This window comes from Triturus cristatus, chromosome 5_1 (assembly GCF_964204655.1).
Source record: "Triturus cristatus chromosome 5_1, aTriCri1.1, whole genome shotgun sequence".
NCBI classification, from domain to species: domain Eukaryota; kingdom Metazoa; phylum Chordata; class Amphibia; order Caudata; family Salamandridae; genus Triturus; species Triturus cristatus.
The window spans coordinates 1,010,235,054-1,010,262,673 of NC_140587.1; the positions used below are offsets into that span (position 1 = coordinate 1,010,235,054).

Below are 27,620 nucleotides of genomic sequence, written 5' to 3' on the forward strand. Positions count from 1 at the left end.
CTCTCCGCTCTCTTTCTCCTCCTCCGCCTATGACATCATGTGCTCTTTCCGGTCGGCCTTGGCTGCAGCTAGACCGCTAACCACTTTCCGTCCGCGGCTGCCTGTTGGGGGGGCTTCCGATCGTTGTCGTCCCCGTCCTTCTTCCAGATTATAATAATAAAACTTTTAAAGCGCTTTATAAGATGAAGTAGGAATTTTGTCTGATCCACATGTACAACATACACTTAATAAAAATGTTAAGATTGTACGCTTTTCCTTTCAAATAACTTCAAGAAACTTTTTAAAAATGTATACAAGTTATGACAAATAAATTCATTAGCGGGAGAGATACACAACATGATTAAATCTGGAGCTAAAATAGCATTATGTGTTAAACGAATTGGTAATATATATTGTCGGCGGGCCTCTACCAATCTCTGGTTAGGACCAATTAATAAAACATGATGCAAATCTTGTCCTCCTTTGCACAGATCATATATGCCTTTAGAGTTATTTGTGCCATCCCATCTAGCTGTGAATGTTGTTAATTGGAGAATACCCAGGCGTAATAAAAGGATACAACGCCTTACCCCATGCTCTAACTGAAACCGTAAGTAAGGTGCAGGGGTTTTAAATGCTATGTTTTCTGCTAAAGTTTTATAGTGCTTTAGTTGGATACAGTATTCTTTATCCCTTTCATAGCGGATTCTCACGGCCATGTGTTTTAGAAAAAGCTTCAGATGAGCTGGGGACCAGACCTGTAAAAGTGCTACAGTGCATTGTGATACCTCATGGGCTTTTAGCAGAGTCCTATTAAAAGTATGCTGAGGCGCTTCCTCTCTAAAGGTCTCCAGTTTTACCATATGTCTTAAAGTATCTGGAGCTGCATTTAAAATGTTATATGCCCACCTTATAATGTTGGAAATTACTCAGGCGAATATTCCCGTAAGAGATAAATCAAGACGAAGGGCTTGAACTGGGACGGAATGAGATTTTTCCCAATTTTCGAAGGATAATTCCTTCCTTTATTTTTTGCCATGTTTTAATTTGTTTATATTCCATGGCGAAAGATAAAATCGTTGGGATTGTCATACCAAAAACCTCCAGTAGAGATTTAAAATGTCTATTTCCTGTATAGCGGTAAAATCTCTGTAAAGCCCCGACATGGGATTCTGCCTTCCGCCCTAGATATTGGAGATGGCCTGCATATTGTAAATTATACTTAAAGATGCGGACCAAATAGACATTCTCTTTTACTGTCTCGATAAGGTTACCTCCCAATGACCATGTAAAAGATAAAGGTTTCCTTCTTCCGCTAAAAGGGAGAGCTTTAGTTTTAGATATATTTGGAACAAAAAAAAAAGAATTCTATTTCATATTGATTTAGTTCATTTAAATTTCTTTGCAGACCAACTGGGGTACAGTAGAGTATGAAAATATCATCAGCATACATTAGACAGTGTATGTCGACTTGGGCTAATTTCGGAAGGTAGTTCTTAATTTGGGAAAAGGGCCCCGGTAAATCACTAATATAGATAGAAAAAAGTAAGGGAGCTAATAAGCAAACCTGTTTCAGACCGTTCTTCGTGGGGATTGGTTTAGTTAAACCCTTTTCTCCCTCTCTTTGGACTCTGCACCATGTTGGCATATGTAGGGAGATTATTCTTATAAAAAAGATCTATAGGAATTCCCATTCCCTCCACATTTCTCCATAAAGTCGGTCTATCTATGCTATCAAAAGCGGTTGAAAAGCCAATAAAAGCACAATACAAAATTTGAGCATTTAACGTAACATTTATCAAGAATTGTCAGAAAAACAGTGATGTTATCCAACGTTGAATGTTTTGGGCGAAATCCGACCTGTGTCATGGGAATCACATTATTCAAAAAAAGCCCAGTCTTTTAGATGCTCCAGAATGCAGGCTGCAAAAATCTTCCCGGAGGCGTCAAGGAGGGCTATTTGTCTATAATTAGCTGGGTTCATTCTTAAACCTTTTTTTAGGAGAGGGACCACTACACTTCCCCGCCAAGGTTTTGGTATTTGCCCACTGTCCAAACAATATTGGAAAAGTGAGACTAGAAATGTACTCCAATCATCGGCATTTTTATGTAAAACTTTAATTTGGGCCCATCGCTGCAGATGACCTAGCAGAGGTTATAAAAGCTGAGATTTGTGAAGCTGAGATTTTCATTAGGGAACCGCTCAGATTGACTCTTCTGCGCGGGACCCCGTTTAGAAAAAAACTGATTTTGGGGGTTTGATTTATAAAGCCTAAGAATATGCCTTCCCAGTAAAATGAGGATGATACTGGTGTAGCTTGAACTGACTTTTGAATTCCCATTTATATTCCAGAATGTTTTATTATTTCTGTGTTTTACTGCAGTTTGGATGTCAACCCAGGTTCAATCTCTTTGAGCTTGCTGGTCTCTCTCTTTTTTCCGTTGATGGAGTTTTTTCAATTTCTTTATTTTATCCTGGTCTTGCAGCATTAAAAGATCGTAATTGGGTCCTGATCAATTTATTTAATTGTAGAGAATAATTATCAGCTTGTATTCCTTTTTGAAAAACGTTGACATTTTCTCACCTTATTATATTTACCTGAAGAGAGGCAACTACAGACTGTATAGTGTCCTCAAATCTGGTTATGGGATTGCCTTCTCTATTTGCGGAAGCTAGCAGTGACTGGGAGATTGTATAGTTTATTTTGCGGATTGCTTTAGAATTCCAGTGGATCCTTCCTGTTTTTTGATTTGTAACTGCCAGTCCTTCTAGGGTGCATATGGACCACGGAGATATAGACTGTTTGAAAACATCTATTACTGTAGCTAGATATGCGTGGCTACTCTCATGTGTGTACTGAATGAGTAGTATTTGGACCTTCGCGAACATGTCTAAACTACAGATAAAATAATGTAAAATAGAGGACTTAAAGGTACTCGATCTTGTATATGCCGCCTGAGTATCTCCATCAATTCTCCCGTTTAAGATAACACCAATAATTGCCTCAATGTATGACAAAAGCATTTCCCCCGTTTATCTGCTTTTATCTTATCAGGGAAAACGGGAGTTGGGAATGAGCATGCTATTTCTTGAGGAGATTTTCCCCTATTATTGAATAAAGCATTGGAGATTTTCCCATTGAAATCCCCCGCTATTATCATCGGGGGATGCCCCATTGCTTCTAGAATAAGTTCAATTTCCTTGAATGCTTTTATCAAGAGAAGGTCATTTGAGGTTCCAGACGGAAAGTAAGTATTAAAAAGTAAAAAAAACTTGAAAAAAAGTCTCTGTTCTTTCTTTCCGGCACTTGATACTGATGCATTGTACATTTGGGAGAGAGCTCAATTTCTGCTGGGTCCCTATTGATTTCCTCGCTTAGAAGAATTGCTAGGCCTCCTTTTGAATGGCCTCTTCTAGAAGCCTCTGCTGCGATGACAAACACGAACTAATCTTTTTTGCGAAAAAGTCGCCAAGGACCACGTCTCGTGTAATTACACCATAGACGGGGAATTTTCCAATATAGGAGACATCTTTTCGGGAGCCTTTCCTGTGATATTCCAATACACTATTTTTTGATTATCGCTTAAAAGGCAGTTTCAGGTCCTTGCCCGACTTATTCCTGTTTAGTGATCCCGCAATCCAAGAATTTTAATCCAATAGTGGTGCTTGTCTGAGTCTGAACCATTCCAATATCGACGCACTCCATCTTTAATGGAGATCAACAAACAGCTGTCTCGCCCATACTTCCGTGTTTTACAGTCCGCAAACTGCTGGTTGTTATTTTTAGTAGAGGCCATAACTCCTTAAACATCTTTTAATTGATTAAATGCAGGACTGATTTGTTTGGCTACAACAATATCAAATCCATTTTTATGGAGAATGTGTAGCTCTTTCATTATAATAGCTGGAACTACATTTGACCAGTACTCACCGTGAGCCTACGAGCAAAGTGATTTGTTTGGAAAAGAAACTAATTTTATCTCTTCTGTGGTTAGTAATCGAAGTGGTCGAATTTTATGTAATAGTTTAACTATTCTCCCGTGGTTTAATGGACAATTACCGCTGGGAAACAGATCTCTTAATTCTAAGATACTTGAGACTAAGTATTTGTTACTGCCCTGGAGATCCTGATTGACGAGTTGATCTTCTGAATTACGTCGATTAAATTTTTTGAATTTTGGTGTGAAAGTTTGTGCATCAGGGTTTAAATCTTTTGTATCGGCTTGAGAAGCCATTAAAGCCGATGGCTGGCATGTGTTTAAAGACCCATTGCTACTTTCCTTGTCATGGTTAATTTCTTCCGCTGCTTGCTCTGTAGTGTTCGTTTGAAGAAACTTTTCAAGAAGATCTTTTCATTATTCTTTGTTTAGTTCTTTTCTTTGTTGTTTTCTTTTTGCTAAATAGCCCATAATTATGTTTCCCCTTTTTATATGGTATAGTCATAGACTTAGATTGTGTTATCAGTTTTGAGGTGAAACTTCCTCAGTCACTCTTCCGTTTGTTCTAAGGGTCGAAGGACCTTCTTGTCGAGCTTTTAGTTGAAAAATTGGAAATAAAGGGATAGAATTTTGAATGACATTCCCCTTCAAATTTTCTGGACAAGGGTCTTTGAACAATTTTCAGAGAGAATTAGTTTTATCGCCAGCGGCGTGATTTACATTTTTTATTCAGTTTGGTTTGGGATCCCTCCGTCCGAGTCGCCTTCTGCTTTTTTTTGCGTTGAAGAGTTGCTAGAAACTGGGGATTTTGGGCGACACTTATTTTCTCTGTCCTTGTCAGGCAGTGAATTTGATGATTGCAATTGAGCCATTTGAACAGGTTAAGTAGATTGTTTTTTCCTTTTTATTTCTCTACAAGGTATTGTAGAATTCCTGTTTGAGTTTCCAATGTCTGGTCTATGTTTTCCAAGCTCTTTTCTAGGAGTAATAGAATAGAGTCCATTATTCTCTGCAATGATAGAATAGTACTTGAAATAGGATCATGCCTATTTACAGATTGCAGCATGATAAACGACGGGAGTTCAGAAGATTGTGAAAAATTATGGACCACCTCTATCAGATTACTCGGAGTACTAGATAATAGATGAACTGGCGGTTTTGGGAGTTCTTTAGTGACAGAATGATGAAGCGAAATAAATGGATACCTGGAAGAGTAAAGTTAGTTGCTGCAATTTGTCTAGGGCCCTCCTGGATTTCTGTTTTAACATTATTCCCCGAGAGATCTTTCCCAGACCGCTGTTCCGCAGTCTCTTTAATCTCTTGAGACAGTGTAGGCTCTGAAGCTTTTAAAGAGTCTGACGTTTGAATATTTTCAGGAGCAGCTTCCTAGAGCAACTCAACGTCCTTGAGTAAAGAGGATTTAGGCACTAAGCTCTTCCTGGGAGATTAATTTAGGGATTGCTGTAAAAAAGTTTATTATAGTTTTCTCTGTTGATGCTCCAAATTGAGACATTTTGCAGATGCTTTTGTAATTAGCAGGTGCTTGTGCCGTGCCCACTTTTTTTTATATGTACTGTGCGGGACCGCAATCTTTTGTGGACCATTCAGTTTTAGGTGTTTAAATATTTTTAAAAGTTTTGTATGTTTTTATGTATTTAGGCGAGATCTGGAATTTCTCCTTTTGCAGCAGCTGTATGATGATTGCATGAGATGGGTCTAATTGCCGGCCGCAGCACGGAAATCTTACGTTTATGCTTCTATGGAGTGTAAAGTATAAATCAAGTTTACACAGTTGTTCCGTGTTTTTTTTTTAAAAGGGCGTCAAAGTGTCCTGAATTCGGTTGAAGAAATCATCTTCCCAAAGGAACGAGATGTAGGACAATGACGGGTTGACTGTAGCTGAAGCTATACACCTTTTTTTATGCCTCCTGAAGCCTCCAGCAAATGTGGTGGCTTACGACCATGTTATCTGCTAGGGTTTTGGGTCTCTGCCCTTGTCCCCTCCTGCCCTTCTTGCAACCTCTTCCAGCTGCTGTAGGGAAAGAGCACACTATGCAAATGCCAAGGCAAACCTTTAATAATTTTTTTTTTAGCCTCCTGACGTGGCGTAGAGTGGCGAAGAATTGATGGAGGGAAAGCAAGCTGCACTGCCGGAGTCATTACTGAGGCAATAATACTGGGATGTTAGTTCATTGCCCCACCTGCTATCGTATTGACCACCAGACTCTTGTGCTGCAAGAGGCTGGTTCCAAGGCCAGATCCGAACCTTCCAAGGTAGCGGGGGAGGGCGCTGGGGGGACTGCAGAGGAAAAAGTAAGGGCAACAGTAAGGGCAGAGGACGGTGAGCGATGAGCGGTGGAGGTACAGCATCAATCAGGAGCACTCAGGACCGAGCGGGGGCACTCAGGAGCGAACCGCACCTGACCCCGCCGGGCCGCTTCCACAGAAACACCCGGCCCACTCTCTGCTGTGCTCTGACTCTAACAAACGAACTCCCTGCTACACCTCTCCTTGCTGCCTCGTACCTCGTCCTTTAAGGTTGTGCCTTCGTTCTTTCCTCTGCCCACTTTCAATGTTCCGTCTCTCTACTCCGAACTCAGACCTCCAATCTCCGAGTTTCCTCAATGCTGTGCCCCCCCGCAAACCCCTGCAAGCCACACCCGCTCTCGGACTTGGTCTCCGTCTCATGCACGAGAGACCACCGGGCGACTTCCGTGGGGGGGGGGGGGGGGGGGGGGGAGGCTGTAGTCAGCGGCAGTAACTGGTGTCAGCAGGGGGGGGGGGGGGGTACAACTAAACACCCGCTCCGGTTTCTGCAGCTCACACCCAGCTGCTGCTCACTCACGCGGATGTTCACAATGCCCTTTTCATGGCTCCTTCTAATTTAATTTTTGCAAATCTCTTGTTTAAAATATCCTTAAAATGATATCATCATCTCTAATACTTTCTCTGATGATTGGGACATTGAAACTGTGCATAATTTGCTTGCAGATCTAGAGCAATCAGCTGCATTTTCTAATGATGAATTGTATGATGGTACAACTAGTTATGGAGACATGTTCTGTTATCAACATTATGGTCACCACTTATTTTTTTATTTTACACTAAGCTAGTATCCTATGCGCTGTTTACAATTACTGGGAACACTGCCCAACACCGCAGAAAGATAGTTCAAAAACGCTTGCACAAAAGTTTGCTTCTTTTTCTGGTTTTGACACATCAGACGCATCTGCGTGTTATGATAGGCTAGCACCCACACCTGCAAAGAAAAATTTGCTAACACATACCAAACTGATATAGTCTGCTTCCTTTATTTCCCAAATATCTATACAGGGTTTTGACTTTGGGAAAGACATCATAGACACAAAATCTGTCTGGGGGAAACAGATTGGCAGGTTCAGTGAACTTAGGCCTTATTTAGAGCATGCCTCATACCACATCAGATGATTTTCCTGAAGAAAACAGTGCAACAAACTTTGTGTCTTGGTATAGCCAAAATGAATGATTTGAACACACCTCATATTCCCTCGTTCTCACCGTTCGAGAATTGGCAGCACTTGACACACTTCAGTGAGGATACACTGGATACCATGGTAAGTAATAGTTCTTTCAATTCATCGACCCCAATTGGAAGGGATGGTTGGTTTGGCTGACAGACACAAATAGGCGTCGATCTGCATTCCTGGGTAACACCAAAGGTCTAGGATCATTAGGCCTGATCAGCGATATGTACAAACAGAACACTTGGGGTGGTAATGTCATATAGTGTTGGGAAGTTGTGCCTAGGTTGGCTAAAATTCTCAACACTTTCCCAGGTGAAGCATCACTTGTCCCTTCTTTTGGATGACATGGATCTCAGGAATTTTTCATTAGGTCCCCGGAACCCACTTTAAAATCGCTTCTTGAACAGAGTATATGAGCTGTGGAAAATTTCACAACAGGAAGCTGCTGAGAGATTGTGCGAGATCAACAGGATTAATTTGAAAAAGGCTTTGGCTGTGGATGGCAACGGTATGACCACATTATCATCCAGAATTTTTTCACTGAACAACAGTGTCTTCTGCAATTGACATAATACAACAGGGTATGACTATTTTACAAGAAGTAAACAAATCGAGAGGGACCCTTTAATGTCAAAGGACTAGGGTTCAATCAAAACAAGTAAAAGTGTGTCCTTTGACCTACCAATCTGATCAATCTTCTTCATTCAAACAGTACGTTCATCACTCTGACCCAGTTCTAATTGCAAAAGCAGCATGCCGACGCACAGATGATAATGAAATTATATATCGATTTATTATAATAATTTAAAAACATGACAAGTTAAAAACACCAGAACATTTAGTCATATACAACTCATCCATCCATATAGCAAATGATTACACAATAGATCAAGAGATAAAAAGGAAAGAAGAAAAGATAAGAGAGAGTATCAAGAGACAGAGCACTTTGTCATTAAAAAAACTATATCCGTGTTCAGATGGCGTTTAGGCGGAGGCCTGATATTCAGAAACCAGTCAATATCTACTATCACAGCCCACTGCACGGATCATGTAGCTAGAGTTTCAACTCCTTTCGATGGTGTTTTCTGATTAGACCATCATTATCACGACATACAGTATTATTCTCTGATGGTATATTCAAAGAAAATCTATGATAAAAACATCAAATGATTACACATCATGTTGACATAAAACTTTATCTGGTCCACAAAATACACAGAGATACTTGTGATAAAATAACACAATTAATCGGGAGCAGAAACTTTTTTTAAACCAGATATAACAAATCTCACCCTCTATGTTTAGGACATTACTGCTTCAACAATCATATCAGGCATTCTCCCAAAGTCACAGAATTAAACATCAACACACCCACTCATTCTCTCATAAGTTCAACCCCAGACTTAACATACCACAAAGGGGAAGATGGTAGCCTCACAGATTTCATAAATCTTAATAACCCAAAGAGAAGGTGGCATACACCTGACCTTAGGCTTATGACAAAGCGCAAGACTCCAATGATTCTACTTGAGTGCGTCTATATATATATTTATATGGCACACTTCAGTGGATTTTTTTTCGTGTACCGCTTTCTGTTATATGCAAGGTGAGCTCGGGTTCCCTCATTTGAAAGAGAACCATTGCAAGAGAAAGATACAGTTCTGATGTGGACACTGAGATGGTTTTTGGTCCTCTCTCGGATCTGTTGGGCATTTCCTTAATAGTACAGATGGACCCCCTTAAAGGCCCATGGGTATTGTTGTCCCAAGGGATGAGTTGGCTCCTAGTGAAATCGACAGCGACTCTACAATACGCTTACAGGATGCAGTACCTCCCTCAGCGGCTGCTGTGAAAACCGGATGAAGTCACCCTTGCTCCATAAACCTGCTTCGAGGTAGGCCTCTGGGACCGTCGTCTGCAGCTGTGGGCAACAGCAATGTTGCATCTACCATTCGGAACACATGAACAATCGGCTACTTCCGTGAGGGAACAATTTGGCCTGCTTTTTTAAATAAAATAAATCATGCAACTTTTTACTTTTTCTAGTCTCCATGGCTTTCTGAGTGCTTGGTATTTCAAATGGTATAATGACTTTACAGCTTTATTATGAATAATGTACAGGGAAGCTTGCTTTTAGATGCTTTTAAGAGTAGTTTTTAACCTTTTCATTTGTTTTGTTTCATTAAAGCCAGTTGGCTTTCTAGAAAGCTTTCTTATGCCGACCCTTAGTATGAGGAGTGGGTGTTATTTTTCCTGCGTTAGGCCCTTGTAGCGAAGCAGCTTATTTCTTGCATTGTCTTCACAATAACATTTCAGCAGTGAACTTTTGGACATATTTGCATGCACAACAATGTTGAATTCGTTTCTCTGAAACTACTTAGTTTATACATCTAGCTTCGCACAACATTATCACAATGCCTCGAATATAATGTACAAGGCCTCTTTACGAACTGTGTACAAACGTTATCCTATCTTCATCCACGGGGCAGCAGGGCTATCTACATACCCATAAACATCACTAATTTACATGTACATCACAAGGCTGCTTTCTATAATAAATAAAGAGCATCCTAATAGATTAGTAAAGGAGGCAATTTAGCGGACACTGAGGGTCTCTGCATGCTGAGACTTCGCCATGCAGCGGTCTGACATCTCCGTGAGGGAGTGTCCAGTTTGTGATCAAGGCGGGCTCCTACATTTTCTCTCACCAGGTAATGGGGTTTCCTCGCCCTTAGGGGGGATTCTTGGCTTCACACCTACACACACACTCAAGATACACTCAGAGTAGGGCTCTACATAGTAGGACTAATCCAGATTACCACCTTGTTATATGCCTGCATATATACACTGTTTTAACACCATGGTAGAACTTTATCTACTATTTACGCTTTTGGTGCTTGTAATCACTTTCATCTGCTTCGGTCTATTGATTATCACAGCATACGTATTCTATACAAGAAAAGCGTTGGTTCAATAAACATATTGAAGGACGGTAATCTTACAGCCCCCATTCCCATCAACCGTGGTGTTCGCCAGGGGTGCGTGCTCGCGCCAACTTTATTTAGCCTCTATATTAATGGCCTGATTGATGCCTTGCTTGCAGAAAAAGATCTTGATGCCCCCAAGCTAGCCTCCCGTAGAATCTCGGCAATGATGTTTGCCCATGATACCCTATTGGTTGCCAAATCACCTATGGGGATACAAAGGGTTTTGGATAAATTTGAGATGTTTTGTAGAGACAGAGGCTTAGAAATTAACCTACAGAAAACCAAATTTATGGCATTTAATTGCCCAAAAAGTACACGCCCTAACCCGTCTTTAAATAGTAAACCCCTTGAGAGAGTGTCATCCTTTGTGTATTTAGGCATTACAATCACTGAGTCCATGGAATGGGGGGCACATATCACAAAATCCACGATAAAACTAGCACAATCTTCAGGTGGCATCATGAAGGTCTTTAATAAGTCCAGTAAAAGAATTGTTAGTCCAGCAATTGAAATTTACAGGGCTCAAGCAAGAGGTGGGGCTTTATATGGCGCAGAGTTATGGTGCCACCCAAATTTGAAAAAACTATCACAGGTGGAGAACGAATACTTAAGACAGTTATTTAGATTACCTCGCAGTACCCCGTTGGTCCCGCTACGTTTGGACACAGGTATATCACCAATAGCTGAAGTTGCGAATCTTAAGCCCATAATGTACTGGCGTCGCCTTTGGACCTCCCCCGAACTTATATCCTATAGGGAGGAATTATTAGAGGTATTGAGGTCACGGGGTGCTGTTAAAATCCTGTGGCTTGACCATATAAAATTTCTATAACCAGTATGGGTTTAGGAGATTGCTGGTTTGAACCAGAGTCAGCCTGTCTGCTAATATCTAAGGGTCATTAGAAGGCATGTTATAAAGATTACAGACTGACCCAACTCCATACCTTTTCTGGGATTGGGAAATGTACTAGTGGTTTTTTAGAAATAAAAGATTTTTTTTGCTTCGAGTCGGCAATAGATCTCATCACTCCACCAGCGGCTAGGAAGCTCTATTTACAATATAGATATGGGGTGCTTCCACTTCGCTGCTTTACATCCAAGTGGAGAGACCAACAAACGATCCAGTGTCCGGCATGTGACCACCCTGAGGAAACAGAGCTCCATGTCTTTTTCAGTTGTCCTGGTTATCAGAAGGCAAGGAGACGTTGGTTGGTTCAGATTTGTAGGAATCTTGGCAGTAGGCGCTGCCTTGAAGCATTCAGGAAACTGAAATCTGACTCAAGCATTCCAATAGTATACTCGGTGGCTGTTTTTTAGGTCTCGGCTGACCGAGCGCATGCGCTGGTCTGGCGAAACTTATTGAGAGGGCTCCGAAAAGTGCTACCAGGCCAGCCTAGAGCTACAGTGCATGTGCGCGGACACGCGTGCCGCGCTTGACCGCGACTACTTTCACTTTTGCGGCCGCTTTGATGTATCTATTGCCCTGTAGCAAATGTGATAGTACAGTAAATCCACTAACCTCCTTGCTGTTTCATGTAAAGTTTTATATATAAAAGCTTTTTGCTCCTTTTAATACAGAGGTTCTTTTTTAGTTAATTTATGTATTTATTGCACCATGCACTTTTCAAAGTCAATTGTGTAACCCCTGTCCAAATCCTATATCTCAAAACTTAATGTATTCCCAAATTGAAAATGTGTATAATTATTACTGTTTTGTTTTTTTCCCTCTTTTAACTATGACTGACAATATGATGACATTTTAGATGTAAAATGTTTGCTCTGTGATGTACTTTTTAGGTCATTTTGTCCGAAATAAAGTCTTTAAAAAATAAATAAATAAACATATTGAAAACGTCCTACTGTGTATTCTGTATATTCCTCTGAGAACAAGTGAGCACGAGTGACTGAGGAAAAGGTTCTGATCGGTTTCCACGATCGCTGAGGGATCAGGGTCGTCATGTTCAGTGGTTGTCAGACACCATTCGCTCCCTGATAAGGTTATGGGGGCTTATGGTGGCACTGTGAGCTAGCTGGTCTATAGGCCAACATATCCTGCAGGGGTGTCTGGAATCAGTCTAGGCACCAAACCCCTAGTTTATGTTGTCCAACAAACGTGCAGATCCTACAGATTAGTAGGAACTAAACGAACTGACTTTTTTCACCATTGTGAATAGGGCTAAAAATCCTACCGGGCACTGTAGACGGTTAAATACCCATGACTACCTGAGGAGTCACTAATGGCATAAGAATGACTGGGAACTAATTTTTACAAAGTTGAATAGTCCATATCCAATACTGCTGCCGTGAGGGTGTATTAGTGTGTACGTTTATCTGGGTGTGGACCTGGCATGCTAGAGGTAATTCTGACTTATAGTGGCGTTATTCATGACAAAGTGCAGGCACTGAAAAACTATGGGTTGGAACCGCGCATACCTATGTTTGTAAACCAATGATTCCCAAGGTACTCTGTGTAAAGAGTGCTGAGCGGGTGAGAGGTAGCCAACCCATGTTATCAACTAAATTAGTAATGCAAGTGTGATGATCACTTGCCCCTACTTGCACAGCAGGAGTGCAAAGAAACTTTGCTTGATGTATTGGACTACTTTAGAATGTTGTGCTAGCATCAATGCATTACTTATCAAACAACTTCTTTTTTACACTATCTTAACTTGTTTATTACGAATCTATTTGCCGCAATTGCAATACTATGAATTGTACAAAACATAACCTGAAATATTAACACATATCATATATACAATCTTTGTACAAAAACAACACCAAAGGTTTCTGTGAATAATTCCCAATTGGGAATAGTGAGGGTCAGGCTTCCTTTGCACACCATGAAAGTACTAGAATTTTACATGTGTCTCCTTTCAGACCTATGAAGATTTTAGAAATAAATTTTGAGGAGGAAATCAGGTTTCAATATAAAACGCAATATTTAACCATAATTTTCAAAATGTTCTTGTGTAAGCAGATGGGCAATCTGTGTGTGTGGAGACGCCAGGAACAGAGATACGACAATAAAGATGACAGCATAGTTCACTCTTAAAATAGATACAATTGGTTAAACTTCACAAGAAGATAAGACAGTCACACAACCATCTTACCTGTAATTCTTCTAAACCATATTTAAACAAGCACTGCCCAAGCCAATAGGTCTGCTGTTGGCCGTCAGACGTTTGACTTTAGGAATTTTTGTTTTGTTCTTGCATGGTTTTTGAAAAACCTTATTGTTGGGGAAGCTGCCGGGTATTTCATCAATCAAAAATAAACATTGAGCAAAGGAGAAAATGTGTTTTGGTCCAAACAGGCACACATTCCCATAGTAGTTCCTGGCACTAAAAGGAACTAATTTGTGTGTGGGTGTGCTCCTTGTGAAAGAGAATCATGTGGTAACTCACAGTGAAGCAAGACAAGAGCCGAAGTGGGCTGTAGGTGAAACAAAAATGAATGACAAAATGATAGACTTATGGATGAAGTCTGTCTGGAAGCCCCTATAAGTAACTATGTTATACAAATAATTCTAGTACAATCAAAAGGTCAAACTAACACCGGACCCAAAAAGCCAGTCGATCTGGTGTTGGCTGCCAGACTGTTGCCTTTGCTAATGCATTTTTATAATGTTTTTGTAAATCTTTATTTCAAAAGGTCAAACTAACACCGGACCCAAAAAGCCAGTCGATTTGGTGTTGGCTGCCAGACTGTTGCCTTTGCTAATGCATTTTTATAATGTTTTTGTAAATCTTTATTACAAATGGATAAGGCTGAAAAGATGAATAGAGAGGCTTGCAAAACTGATAGAGATGCTTACAAAGAGAAGGAGAGGGTTGAATAGATCGATAGATGAATAGACTTGGAAAGATAGACGGGCAGATAAACAGAAGTTGCAAAGATAGGGAAATAGATAGAAGTTGCATAGATGGATTAGCTGGCTAGAAGACAGCTAGATGACTAGGAAGATAGACAAACAGGTAGATGGACAGGTAGATAAGACAAACGGGTAGACAGACAGAGTGGCAAAGATGGATAGATAAACAGCACAGATTAATTTAGTAATATAATAGTTAAATGTCTATATAAACACGACAAAGAAGAGCACTGAAAGCAAACTAGAAAGGCATGTCAGTAGGACATAAAGACTAAACTGGTTTACAAGTATAGCTGTAGTCCTCATTTAAAATACATACAGGAGGGCAGGTATGAAAGTATTTCATTGCATGTATTCTGAAACAAGCATTGGAAATGCAGTAGGTCTCGCATTTGCTTGAGTTAGAGCTATTGGCATTGTAAATGGCAGTGTTTTACCCATGAGTTATTGAGTGTATGTATGTGGTGTGTAGTGGAATTATGTGGGTTGGATTTGACTGAGTTGTGGAATTGTCTGGCATGGAAATGTGTGATGTGGAGTGGATTTGTGTAGTAGAATTATGCCGTATGGTGTGCAGTGGAATTATTTGGCTAGTAATTATGTGGTCTTCAGTGTATGGGAAGAGTGTGGAGTGGAATTGTGTGTTATGGAGTGTCATTATGTGGAATGGTATTTTATGTTGTGGGGTGTTATGTAGTATAATTTAATTAGGTGGTGTGCTTTTGGGTGCTGTTCCGCTTGCCGTCCCATTCCTTACAAATAAGCAGTTTACCTGCTCACAGAAACTATTACCTAGCGGCGGTCAAAATACTTCCCCCAATATGCCGCTGCCTACCCAGCATGCATAAAAGGGGAAGCATGTCATCAGGACATCCTGAGAATACCAAAGAAACTCATAAGAAACAAAAAACAAAAAAAATAATCACAATAAACAGAAACCAGGCAGGGAGGACAGGCTCAGGAATGGAACAGGAAGGTCAGGATACGGAAAAATGAAGATTACCGGTGAATAACCGGGCTTTACCTCCTCGTCTGTCTTCCCGTCTCATTCCTTACGCACGAGCCCAAACACATGGTAATTGATTTACACAGAAACCAAGGAAGATGCAAAATACATGATAGAAAATGCAAAAATAATACAAAGCACAAATTATGTAGCGCTGACAATATATGAGCGCCAAACTCTGTGGACCCAGTCATCCCCAACAAAAGACTGCAGTAGTATACAAAAGTGTGGGGTAAAGCCCATGGCCCAGCAGTACAAACATCACGCTGCGGTGCACCCAGAAATACTGCCAAGGACAGGAAACACTCTGCGGCTACCGCCACTGGTCCAAAAGAGGGAAAAGCACAACCATACAAGTAAAGACAACAGAGCACACCACCACCTGGGGCAGAAGGGGCAAAGAAGGCCTGAGGCCACTCCTAGTAAGACCATAGACGACACACAAGAGAGCCACCAGCCCAAATGCCTGGAATGGCTCAGGGAGATGCGAAGGGCCCACAACATATCCAGAGAACGGAGAACCTCCAACGCCATTGAAGACACTATAAGGACTAAAAACCCCAAGGCCAAAGGAAACCAGGGGTGCAAAGGAGGACGAGACATATGCCAGAAGCACCAATGGAAGATCTTGGGCGGGGCCTGGAGAACAGCAGACAGGACTCCTAAGGAAAAAAAAAAAGTCTGCAAAAGTGACCCCCCAATAGAGAGAAAGATGACATAACTGAGCCCGTGAAGGCCAAAATGGATGTCCATTGGGAACGTAGAGAGGGGAGGATATCGGTAGACCCAACACAAAACCTTCCACCAAACAATACGGCACCCTGATCAAAGGACAGGAAACAGTAGGCAGTCCCCTGCTACTATGTCAAGAGTCATAGTCTCCAAGGACAACCGCAAGAAATCAAGGGCGAAATGCCAATAGGGACAAGCACAAAGGGCCAAAGTCGGAGGCACACGAGAGAGGACATGCTGAGAAGAGGTACATGAAGAGAAGCAAGCAGCGAAGATGAGTATATTGGAACCCACCAATTCAGAAAAACTGCCAAACCCTCGAGAAAGGGAAAACATGGCATCAAGACCGATACTGAAAACCAGAAGAAGCCCCGTTGGCACCACCCTTGTTCTCCTGGGGAAGCGGGAAAGCAAGGGCCACGGGAGTGAGAAAGCATATATCGTCCTGGCCAAAACTAGAGGGAAGCAGGTCTCAAACTGAAGGAGAAGGGCCAACCTTGCTAAGGCAAACATACAGCCAGGGAAGGCAGAACCTGGAAACAGCACATCCAGAACAAAATAAGCGCATACCCATTTACCAACCCCTGAAGAAAGACAGCCGAGAGAGAGAAGACACCCCAAGGCCCACCGGACAATCCCCCGCGGAAAAGAGAAAACAGAGACCAGCGAATTCTACCCTGCCGGTTGACAGAGGCATTAATGACCTAGACATCGGTCTGAAAACAGACAGCTCTGTGCCGAAGGAGAGGAAGGAAGCAAAGACAGCGCCTGTCACACCTCCATTAAGTCCCACCACTACGAAACCCAGAGAGCCCATAAATTAGATTACTTCCCCAAGGCCCAGGAATCCCCCAGCAGCGCCCTCTCCCCTGGCGCACGCAGCTTACCTCAAGACCACCGAGGGAGAAGGATCAAGAATATCACCGGAGACACCAACCTCGGGGGACCCAGGAATGAAAGCCACTGAACAATGAGAAGCCGGAAACCAGTGAAAAAATGGAGATGGGCCCAGGGGGAGAACGGGCAATGCAGAGGTCAACTCTCTCAGACTCCGCAGGTAGACACCCAAGGTTGGGAAAGAACCCAGGGTAGAAGGTGGAACAGATGGAAGAGGACCCCCGATGAACACCAGAGACAGAAATGGGCGCAGGGAGGACAACCTGTGGGTGAAAAGAAACCCAACAGAAGCCAGAAGATCATAGACTATACAAACCTATATGATATGCCAGTGTGGTTGTCAGAATATCTGAAGCTCCCCCCCCCCTCCCAACTGACCAAGTTACGCCCCATGTATGCTACCCGGTACGTTTCAGGCGGTTAACTTTGAGTCCCTGTCGGTCATTTGTCGATGGCAGCACCGATCGCACAAGCACTACTCACTGTGCGAGTCTGCTACTGATGGCAGCATAACACACCAGGGGAGCAGCAGACCACGTACGAGAAGGGAGCCAAGTAGGAACAATCGCCACAGAACACCGTTACCAGCATAGCGTTGCTGTACGACAAGGAGCTACGGAACGCTCAGGACGTGCTCGACGTGCTTCTCACGTCTGCGTCGTTACGTTCGTTCTCTAATGGGAACTAGACTCTACCGTTGAGAGGAGGTGTAACTGACGACGGATTAATGAGTCTGGGAAGTTGTAGAATTATAGAATACAGTTTTGTAATGTATTAGAGGGAAGCGAAAATGCGATAGAGTGCATGACAGCCAGCCATGTCGTGCCGAGCGACAATTCGAAAGGAAAACTGTTTGGGCTACATGAGAGGCTTGCCACAGGAGACATACTGAATGGGACAATGGGATGGCAAGACAAGAGCTGTAACTAAGTGGTGCTGTAATGTTGAAAGGTAGGCGGCCCGAAGAAGAGTGGTGGGACGAGACTGAAGCACAGAGTCTGAGAGAAGTAGGGAAGAAACAAAGAAGAGAGGCCGAGTAAGAGAAGGAAGTGGAGGTGTGACACAGACACGTTTCAGATGACGAATACAAATACTATTATAAACCTCTAGGACACGAAGGCTCACTAGTTGGTAGGAATAGAGTGGTTAGTTCTTTTCGTGGCCGCTTGGTATTTGGAGACGGGGTTTTGTCCACTGTCAAAGAGACATTGTTAAATTAAGTTGATGTGCAAAAACATAAACATAACTTTTTCACTCAGGAAAAACTACATTGCAGAATTCTTTCTGAAATGAACAATTCTCTTTAGTATATGACGTTCAGTTAATACCTTAATGTTTGGATCTTCAGTACTATGTTTGAAGTGTGCAAAGGATCATGGAGTCCGTGAAGGTGGTAGTTCGCTGTCGACCCATGAGTGAGCGAGAGAAATATCTGAACTGTAGGGCGGTGGTGACTATTAACAGCACGCTGGGCCAATGTTTTATACAGAAAATGGATAGAGGGAATGAACCCCCCAAGCAGTTCACATTCGACGGAGCCTACTTTGAAGAACACTCAACTGAACAGATCTACAATGAGATTGCATATCCGTTGGTTGAGGTGAGCCTAAATTCTGTCCACGTAGAGCATAGCTACTGTGCTTTTGCGCTGCACTGTTTGCGTACTAGTGATCACTTGTAGTTATGTATCTAAAATGATTTTACCATACTGTATATTACTTTTACTCTCCCTTGTTATATATGATTGTGCATACTTACAGGCCTTCGTTCCATTTTGTTGCTTCAATATCAGCCTACAAGACATTCAATCCCTTTTGCTCTTTTCATATCAACCTACAAGATTCTTCCAGTCCATATATCTAATCCAGTCGTTGTCAACACAATTCAGTTATGTTGGTGATTGGCTAAGATCATAGAAATGTGGATTAATGTCCACAAGTCATTCCATTACTATCACACCACACTCATTGAGAGGGTTCAACAAAGTCCCCTCCAAAGGCTGTGGCTGTTTTAAACAACTACATCGTACTGCTACACGCACGTATTTATTTCAGGCTTATTAATATTTCATCATAGAGTTTCTGATATGTGTACTTTGAGGCTTTAGCCCATTCCCCCTCAATAGTTTTTAGTGAGATATAAACATAGATACAGATATCAACAAGCCTGCACAGCAGAGATCCACCAGGGCAATAAGATGTATTTTAGCTTATGATGTAGGGACTCCTCCGGATTAGTGCAGCTGAATAATAGTTAGGGGCTCTTTGCCGACCAGTTCCTATTCTTTGAAATGTCACATTGTAACCACCAACTCAGTTTTGACATTGTTGGCTTCATGCTTTTTCTGCACTCAAGAAAATTGACTGATAGGTTTTGTGGTCATTTGATAGACAGATACAATAGTTGCATCACTCTTTTGATATCCTGAGTCCCTAATATGTGTTGCATTGGATTAAATAAGAAAGTCAAGTGTTAATTCTAAATGCATTGAGGAGCAAATCCTGGGCATGATGAGAAATTTGTTGCCAGCATCTAGTGTGATCCAAGCCGAAGGGGCATTGCAAACGAACACCGCCAGATCTCCACATGCGTTTTGATTGACATTATCACTGCTTGAAGATTTTCTACATCAGTAGGTTCTACAAAATATTCTCCTCTGGTCTGGCTGTATCCAAGTAGATATGCGCAGAAATAATTCCATAGGTAATCTTGCTGCCCACAAATTAAAGGTGTTAACATATCCCCATAATTGACAAAAACCTTATTCATCTCCCACTGAACTGCAGTGTTGCCACCCAAGTCTACATTCATATGGCAGGGAATGAAGCAACCTACTCTTACACAAGGATTAAAAGGAAACATTGATGAGTGTAAGCCTTCTCTGTTAATAGGTGCTTTACCCACTGTAAAGCTTTTGCTACTTGCTGGGACATGTTCCTGAAGCCCTTTTTGCTCAGCCGCACATTGTTAATCAGAATCTGAACCATTGAACGCAGGACACCTATATATGTGACGTGACAGACACTGACTCAGAAGCCAACAAAGAAACTCCATCATAATTGCCTGAGTTCAGAAAACCAGGTTTGAAGAGGCCAGTAAAAAGTTTCCATGATAATTTCTTCACCTTCTCTCCTCAAAACAACTAGAAACCTCAAGATGGTGTGTATCATTGGAAGAACATATGAGGCCACTCAAGGAGAAATGACCCCACCCATCTTGCCTTCTGGCTGTATACCGGGAATAAAATTAAGTTTCTTTCACAGTTCTCTTTGGCAACAACATGTCTTAAATCTCCTAAAGATCACCAGTATTGGATTTCAATTTATCCAGGAAGGTTGCGATGGGGATGATTCAGCTTAATCAGTATGTCTCTTGATTCTTCTCTCCACATACATGAGTCTGCGAATAGCACTTCAGACTACCTTCTGCCAATCGGACAAGATCTGCAGGTACATCTGCCAGCTATTCAAATGTCATACTTCTTAAAGTTTTTTTCTTAATCACACAAATATTAATTGTCCTCTCTGCCAATACGAAAGGATTAGGCTTATATCAGTACATACATTAATATAATATTTGTCTTAAAATTACAAGTGAACATGCATATGTAAAATGCATCAAGCATTTCCTATTGTGTACAAGTGTAAATAAAGTAAAGTCGACTAACAAGCTACTAGTAAGAAAGCTATGTCAATCCATGCTACAGCAAATGCATATAAAATGATTTCAAAATCTAACTAAAACTCAATAAAAAAGGCAATCATACAACTTGAAAGCCAAAGCCCTCAAAAGCCATCATTAAAAAATGCAAAAGCTAATAAAAAACAACTTTTAAAAACAATTTAAGATATTAAAAATGGGCTGAATTAAACGTCCCCACCAAATGGAATAGCAATATGTTTATGATTTCCGAGTGGTAGATAAAACATTTCTGTTCCCAGCAACTGCAGACGATAATCCCAGAGGCACACCTGGAAGCAGGTTTATGGAACAAATGTGTTCCCATCCAACCCCTACAGCAGTCGCTGAGGGAGTGACCACAGCCAGTGGAAGATATGCCGAACCACAGCCAAGATCCAACTCACTAGGAGTAGAAGCATCCCAGGAAGGCCCGTAAAATGCAGTCAGAAGCATTAGAATGCACAGCGGACAGCTATACAAATGGACCTTTAAGGGGTCCACCAGTACATTTATGTCTGTGGATTCAACCAATTGCATTCCTAGGCGCAAGTCGAGAGCACACTCAAAAGTGCACAGCAGGCAGGGGAGTACCGGCTGCACACAGTTAAGCCTAATAGACCGAAATGATAAGAACCAATTGAGAGGAGGACAAGTAGAAGACCTCCAAAATTGCTTCCGAGCATGGAGTGTATGAAGGATGGAATGACTCCAAAAACAATCTGGTAGGTACTAACCAACCCAGAGCCTGTACGTTTCAAAAGGTGGGCTATTCCCGCAGTATCAGACATGTTACAAATGCGGTGCACCAGCTCTCCAAAATGTAGTAGGAAGTTAGTGCAGAGTAGCGACTGTATCTCTGAAGAGGACTTTGCAACTTGAAGATCAAACATCTCCTTTGCAGATGTTAAGGCCACATCCTTCTGAAACAGTAAGGTTTTCAGTTTGCTCAAGGCATGAAAGTGCACTTTTGAAAGATTTATTGCAGGCAAAAGTGCTGCCTCCCTAACTGTATGGGCAGGTGACAATGGAAGAAACCATCACCAGATAGACAGTCCCTGGTTTCATCCCACAGCAACCTTGATTGTTCAGCATCCAGTAACTCCCATTAGAGAGCAGTCTGGAAGCCGGATGTATCACAGCCGCTGAGGAACTTTTCAAGTAGCAAGATAAGTTTGCCACGGAAGCATTATAGGCCCCGTGAAGCGAAACATCCTTACACACTAAGGAACTACTTAAAGTGTTCCCATAGTCTGAACCACTGAGAAAAACTTCAGTTTCCTTATTTTGACACCGAAATGTGGAAGGTAGTTCCCAATACTCCTGTACAAACCCTTCCCCCAACGCCTCATATCTGCCCACTTGGTGGTATTGCGGAAAGTACTGAAAAGGAAATGTTGAAATTGGCAGAGTGATGTATCCGTGGATTATTCAATCTGTGGATGGTGTTTCAGCAACAGTGAAAGGCAAACTCTCTAGTTTTTCTATGTGTAACATAGTGTAAGTTGCATCTTTTATGTGTATTTGTTGTTTCCTAAGGTGGTATGGGGAAAACAAATCTGTGGCATTAATATGGCACCTGGCCATAACATAGTGTTTGCTGTATCCAGCTCAATAGCAGAAAAGACCTAAGCGGTAATAACATCTTTCAATAATACTTACAAAGTATGTCCTTTTCAGCCAAAGTTAGAAAACACACACTTTCAGCCAAAACTGCAGAGGTGGCTGTGAGTCAGATGAATCTGAAGAGAAATCATAAAAGCTGATTAAGTAGCCAAAGGCAGTCTGATCTGTTTTTGCAGCTCAGCAGGTTTAGTAGAACTGGGACATGACTCGATCTATGGTACGTTGACGTAGACAATATTCTTGTCAGTATTTCGAATTGAGATCTATGTTTCTGTACTAGTTGACTGTCCAGTTGTAGTTGTTTTAGCAACAGGTAGAAGGCATACTTTTTTGTTGTTTATTGTCTCTCGTTAGAGAGAGGATGCTTCATTAGTTATTAAAGCTTCCATCTGAACTTCCTGTACAGTAGCGAGAGGAGGCAGATAGCTACCCAGGAGCTCACATAACTTACTGTTTGGAATCTGGTTTGATCAGATCAATGGAGCCAAATCTTTTATCTTTGCCACCGGCAAGAGACAGAAGAAGTATAGTTCTGCTACCTTCAACATCCAGGACAGGTAGAGGCCCAAATATGGCCCAAATTCTTTCTTGTCCATAATTTTCTCTCTGACCAGACCCTCAACCTTCGGGACACAGCCAGGTCTTGCCGGTGCTTCCTTCGCTTCCTCAGTGGTGGTGCATTTTACTTTGACGTTGCTATGTTTGTCCTGGAAGCCATTCAGTTCCTTTAAAACAGCCAAAGGCTCATTGATATCAAATGATGTTTCTGCCACCACTTTGCTGGGATTGTCGAGGTCTGGGACCCACATCTTTATCTCAAACACGATTTCACAGGGAATCCAACCACCAAGGAATATTCTAGGCAGGTTGTCCAGTGCCCTCTGGACCCCATATAAGTGATGGACCCAACTGCGACCAGAGCCTTGTATGCTTTCTGTTAAAGACTGCTTTAAGTTGTAGTTTTTCCTCGCCACTAACAAATTTTCTTCAGGGTGGTAGGGGGAAGAGAAACACAAGGCCACCCCCCAAACTTCTCATGATATCTTTGTAAGCCCTAGAGCTAAACACTGGACCTTGTCGGAATGTAATGCGCCTACTGCCTATTTCCCGATAAAGACTTGCAGATCCTTTATAAAATTTCGAGCGTTAGCCAACCGCTGTGGCCATACCCCCAGGAATCCACTGCTACTAAGATGTACTGGTAAGCACCATCCGATGACAAAGGGCAGCAGTGGTCCAAATAAACACAAGCAGGAGCCTTGTTTGAAATTAGTAGAGGTGTCCGACTTAACTTAGAGGCAATGTGTAAAGTATTTATGCAGTATTGAAACACTAATGAAGTAAGAACACAACGCAAGAAAAATTCCAAACTAATTTTGAAAAATATAGTCCATCTTAATATTCAAAATTACACCAGAACAAAAGGGAATCCACTCTCTTGAACCGGAGTTATTTTTTTTAAAGTTGTGTGTAAAAATAGTGCAAAAATGCGCTAAAAATATATAAGCTAACCTGGCTGATGAAGAGTGATACTCCAAAACCGGTCCTAGGATGCTTGTTTCTGGTCCTGGGAGGACCTGGCTTGGCAGTTCGGGGCTGGACTGTTCCCATTAGGAGCAGATTCTAGACTGATTTGCATATAGCTGGGTCAAAACTGGGGTGGTATGGTGAGCAAAATAACTCCGATCTCTTGAGTTGGGGTGAATATTTGATTTGTTCTGCATTCCATCCATCATTTGTGTGTCTTTTGCTTTCTCTTCCCAAGTGCTCTGGGTATGCCCAGATGTGGGTCCATGGCTCATGATGCCACTGTATTGAAGTTTGCCTGGCTGATGGGGGGGTTGATACCCCAAAACCGCACCCAGGAGGCTTGTTTCTGGTCCAGGAAAAGCCTGGCTTGGCAGTTCAGGCTGGACCGTTTCCATGAGGAGCAGGGTCAAGACTGATTTGCATATGAATGAGTCGAAACTGGGGTGGCATGGTGAGCAAAAGCACAATGAATATAATCCAGATCTCTTGACTTGTGGTGAATGTTTGATTTGTTCAGAATTCTGTCCATCATTTGTGTGTCTTTAACACATATATGCAAGCATATAAAAGAATATAACAATCTGGTGTACTCCTACTATGCGGACCCTAACCTGCGTATCTAAGGTGTATGTGTATGTAATGCCAAGAATCCCCTTTACTGAATGATCCAACCCCATTACCTGGTGGGTAAGAATGTAGGACCCTGTCTTGGTCACAAGCTGGACACCCCTGGACGGATATGTTAGCTGCTAGGCAAAAACGTAAGCCTGTAGAGCCCGCTCACTGTCAGCAGAAGTGCCTCCTCTGACTATACCAGAAAACAGGTGTTTTTATTTAAAGAAAAAGGCATCCTGCCCTTTCCTGAGATTGTGATCTAGCTGCCATTGTTTGTGTACTACAGATAGCTGTGTCGCCATATGTACGAAAATAACAAACACATTTGCACAACGTATGTGTAGGCCTTGCACATTGTGTCGGGGCAATACAATAGTGTTCTTGCGAAGTTGACTCCTGTAAGCAAGGTAATTGTTTCCAGGAAACAAACCCGAAGTGCCATGAATGCAAATGTGTGTCAAAAGCTGATGTGATGAGTGAAGGCAACCGTAATCTTACCTGGTGTTCTTTGTTGCCGCCGCCAAGAGAGTCATTTGGGAGTCCCAGCCGCGCGAGAGGACGCCGGCCGGGCACCACAAGGCCCAGCAGCCCCAGCGACACACACGCCACACGTCACCCATGCAGAGGCAGAGCGCCAGGAGGCGCTTAAGTAGTGCACAGGGCTCCTGCGGCACGGGCCGCGCGCAGGCGTGCCCGTGCTGCGCCCAGGCCGGGCCCATCTGCGCCCGTCCGAGACCGACAGAGGCCGGGCCACCCCCTTAAGAACTTGGCTGCGGGACTGTCACACAACGCCAATGGTAAAAGCTTGGTATTGACATTGTTGTATTCACGTCATATCCCTGTGATTATATTTTTCCGCCATGAGTGAGGGGAAAATAGGACAGGATGCTGCAGGGACCCTTGATGCTTTTTTTACAGAGGGCAGAATCTGTTCTAATTAAGGAGATTCAACTCACAGAACGCAGGCTATCACTCGAACCTCTCCCTTCCCAGAATAGACTTTCTCTGACCCCATTACTTGTTGAATCTAGTGTAATGACCACTCATGAGGCAGTTTATCTCCATGCTAGCCCGTCACAAGGACATGATTCAGAGTATGTGATAGATGATTTTCCTTCCATTCCCTCATCTAGCATAGAGCAAAACCCTGCCAGGTCTAAAGTCAACACTAGAGGTCAGAAAGCTAAAGCAAGTACAGTTTATATGGCTGAACCACCCCAAAAAAATAGAAAGAGTCGAGGACCATGTAAACAGAATAAACCCATGCAAAAAACAAATGGGAAGAAATTGAGAACCTTCGCAGATGCAAGAGAACATAACGAAGGCCCCTCTAATGCTACTAATATTACCCCACTTACTATGACAGGAAAGATTGTGGGCAGCAATCAAGAGGAATTTCTGGGGTAGATTGGAGACAATGATAACCGTATTACTGGATCCAATTCTACAAAAAATATAAATGGTAGAAACTAGGCAGACCAAGGTGGAGGAGATGGTAAGCCGTAAATCCTCGGTCCCACCTGCTACTAATCCTAAATCCAACCCAGGTCCGCCAAATAACAGGGTGAAGGGTAGTGAGAATGGTCAAGTTGTAAGCTCTTTTGAATCTTGGCAAGTGCAAATTAGGAGTCTTCCTGATGATATTACCCCTATTACTTCTCGTATTGCTATTCAAACTGGGCATCTCCTCCCTAAAACATGTCTTCCAATTGTAGAATTTAGTAATGCAGCCAATACAGAGAGTGGAGTATTAGGCGCTAAGCTGCCTGGACAGAATTTAGATGAAGATTTTGAGAGAGACATAAACTTTCAAGATCATCGAGGTAGGTCTACGAAATTACCACAAAACCTAAATTTGCCCCGAAGCAACCCCGTATACAGTTAGCTTGACAAATGTACCTCCTTTAATAAATAATGCCTTTGAACATTGGTCGACCCTGAGGAACAATTCATTACACTTCCTCGGTTTAAGGACCGGCATTAAAAATACTCTCTTCCCAGAATTTGAAATGGTACGGAGAATAGGGTGGGTGGGCACTTAGGCAAAAACTTTACGTAGTGGTGGGGATTGTGTTGTGTTAAGCTTCGGTTCGCCATCTCTGGTGCGTGCAATTCTGGATAGGGGAAGCACTGGGTCCGTCCACCCTAATGACATCAATATTCTCCCTCTTGGTTACTTCTACCAACCACCAACATACTTTAAATTCTGTTGGCCTCCACTTGAAGGAGGTGATTTTATAGGGAACAGGGAGTCTAGATTTTGGATTCCAGTGAGTAATCGTTTTGATGCTTTGAACCTGCTGGAAAATGTTCACTGACTGGCTTCGGGGCCATATGTCCAACCCAGCTCCAAACCTGGCTGCTCCGAAAGTAAGAGTAAGCCTTGATTGACCAGGGTAGGAAATGACCGCCCTTTTAGCTCCATTAATGGTTGCCACAAGGATGAGGACTCTGGTACGAGAGCTTTAATTGCAGAAATACGTCCTAACCCTGTGAGCTGTCCAAATGTATCTCAGTTACACCACGACGTAGCTGAGGATCCACTAGGGGGTAGCAATTCCTACTGTTGCCTTAGACAGTGGCAAATCAGCTCTTTGTCATATTGCTTCATGGAACATTGTGGGCATTCAGTCCAAGCTAAGCAATCATTTGCGGTGGGACTTTGTTTCACAAGTTGATATTCTATGTTTTCAAGAAACATGGTCGAAAGAGGCGGTCCATATGAATGGGTATAGGACCTATCATACCCCAGCAATAGACGGCTTGAGTGGGAGGGCCAAGGGTGGTCTTTGCACTTATATACCGAGTGCTTTGAAGATAAAGGAAATAACGATGTGCGCTAATGATCCCTATTGTCAAATACTTATATTGGATATAGACGTAAAACATATAGTTCTAACTAACTTTTATAATAACATCCCCCAAGCTGAAGTAGGAACTGTAATGGTTTAAATGGTTTTATTGAATATCAGACAAAATAATATGCATTGGGTCGCAAGCATACATTGCTACGATGTAACTACAATCCGGGTCATTGTCATGCTTCATGTAATCCGAGTGTGCGTAGCTGAATAATTATTTGGTCGAACACAACTTTTAAGTGTAAAGGAAACCCAAAAAACACAAACATCAAAAAAAAAAACACTCCCCCTAACTCCATCCCCCCCCCCCCCTCCCTGGCTCCGCGTCTTCCCTGGGGCCCCGCCGAACTTTTAATGCCCATCTCCCTCTGGAATCTCTGCGATATGTAACAGTCT

At 42.3% G+C, this 27,620-nt stretch overlaps 1 protein-coding gene across 2 annotated transcripts in view; it reads left to right on the forward strand.

Annotated features, from left to right (window-relative positions):
- The first annotated feature begins 17,341 nt into the window (after window positions 1–17,341).
- Window positions 17,342–27,620, forward strand: part of LOC146832786 (kinesin-like protein KIF17) — a 930,557-nt gene continuing 920,278 nt past the window's right edge. For both annotated transcript variants that reach the window (XM_085606109.1, XM_085606110.1), the window contains exon 1: window positions 17,342–18,514. In XM_085606109.1, coding sequence (XP_085462235.1) covers window positions 18,290–18,514 — 225 coding nt within the window. In that variant the 5' untranslated portion in view covers window positions 17,342–18,289. The remainder of the gene's footprint in view (window positions 18,515–27,620) is intronic.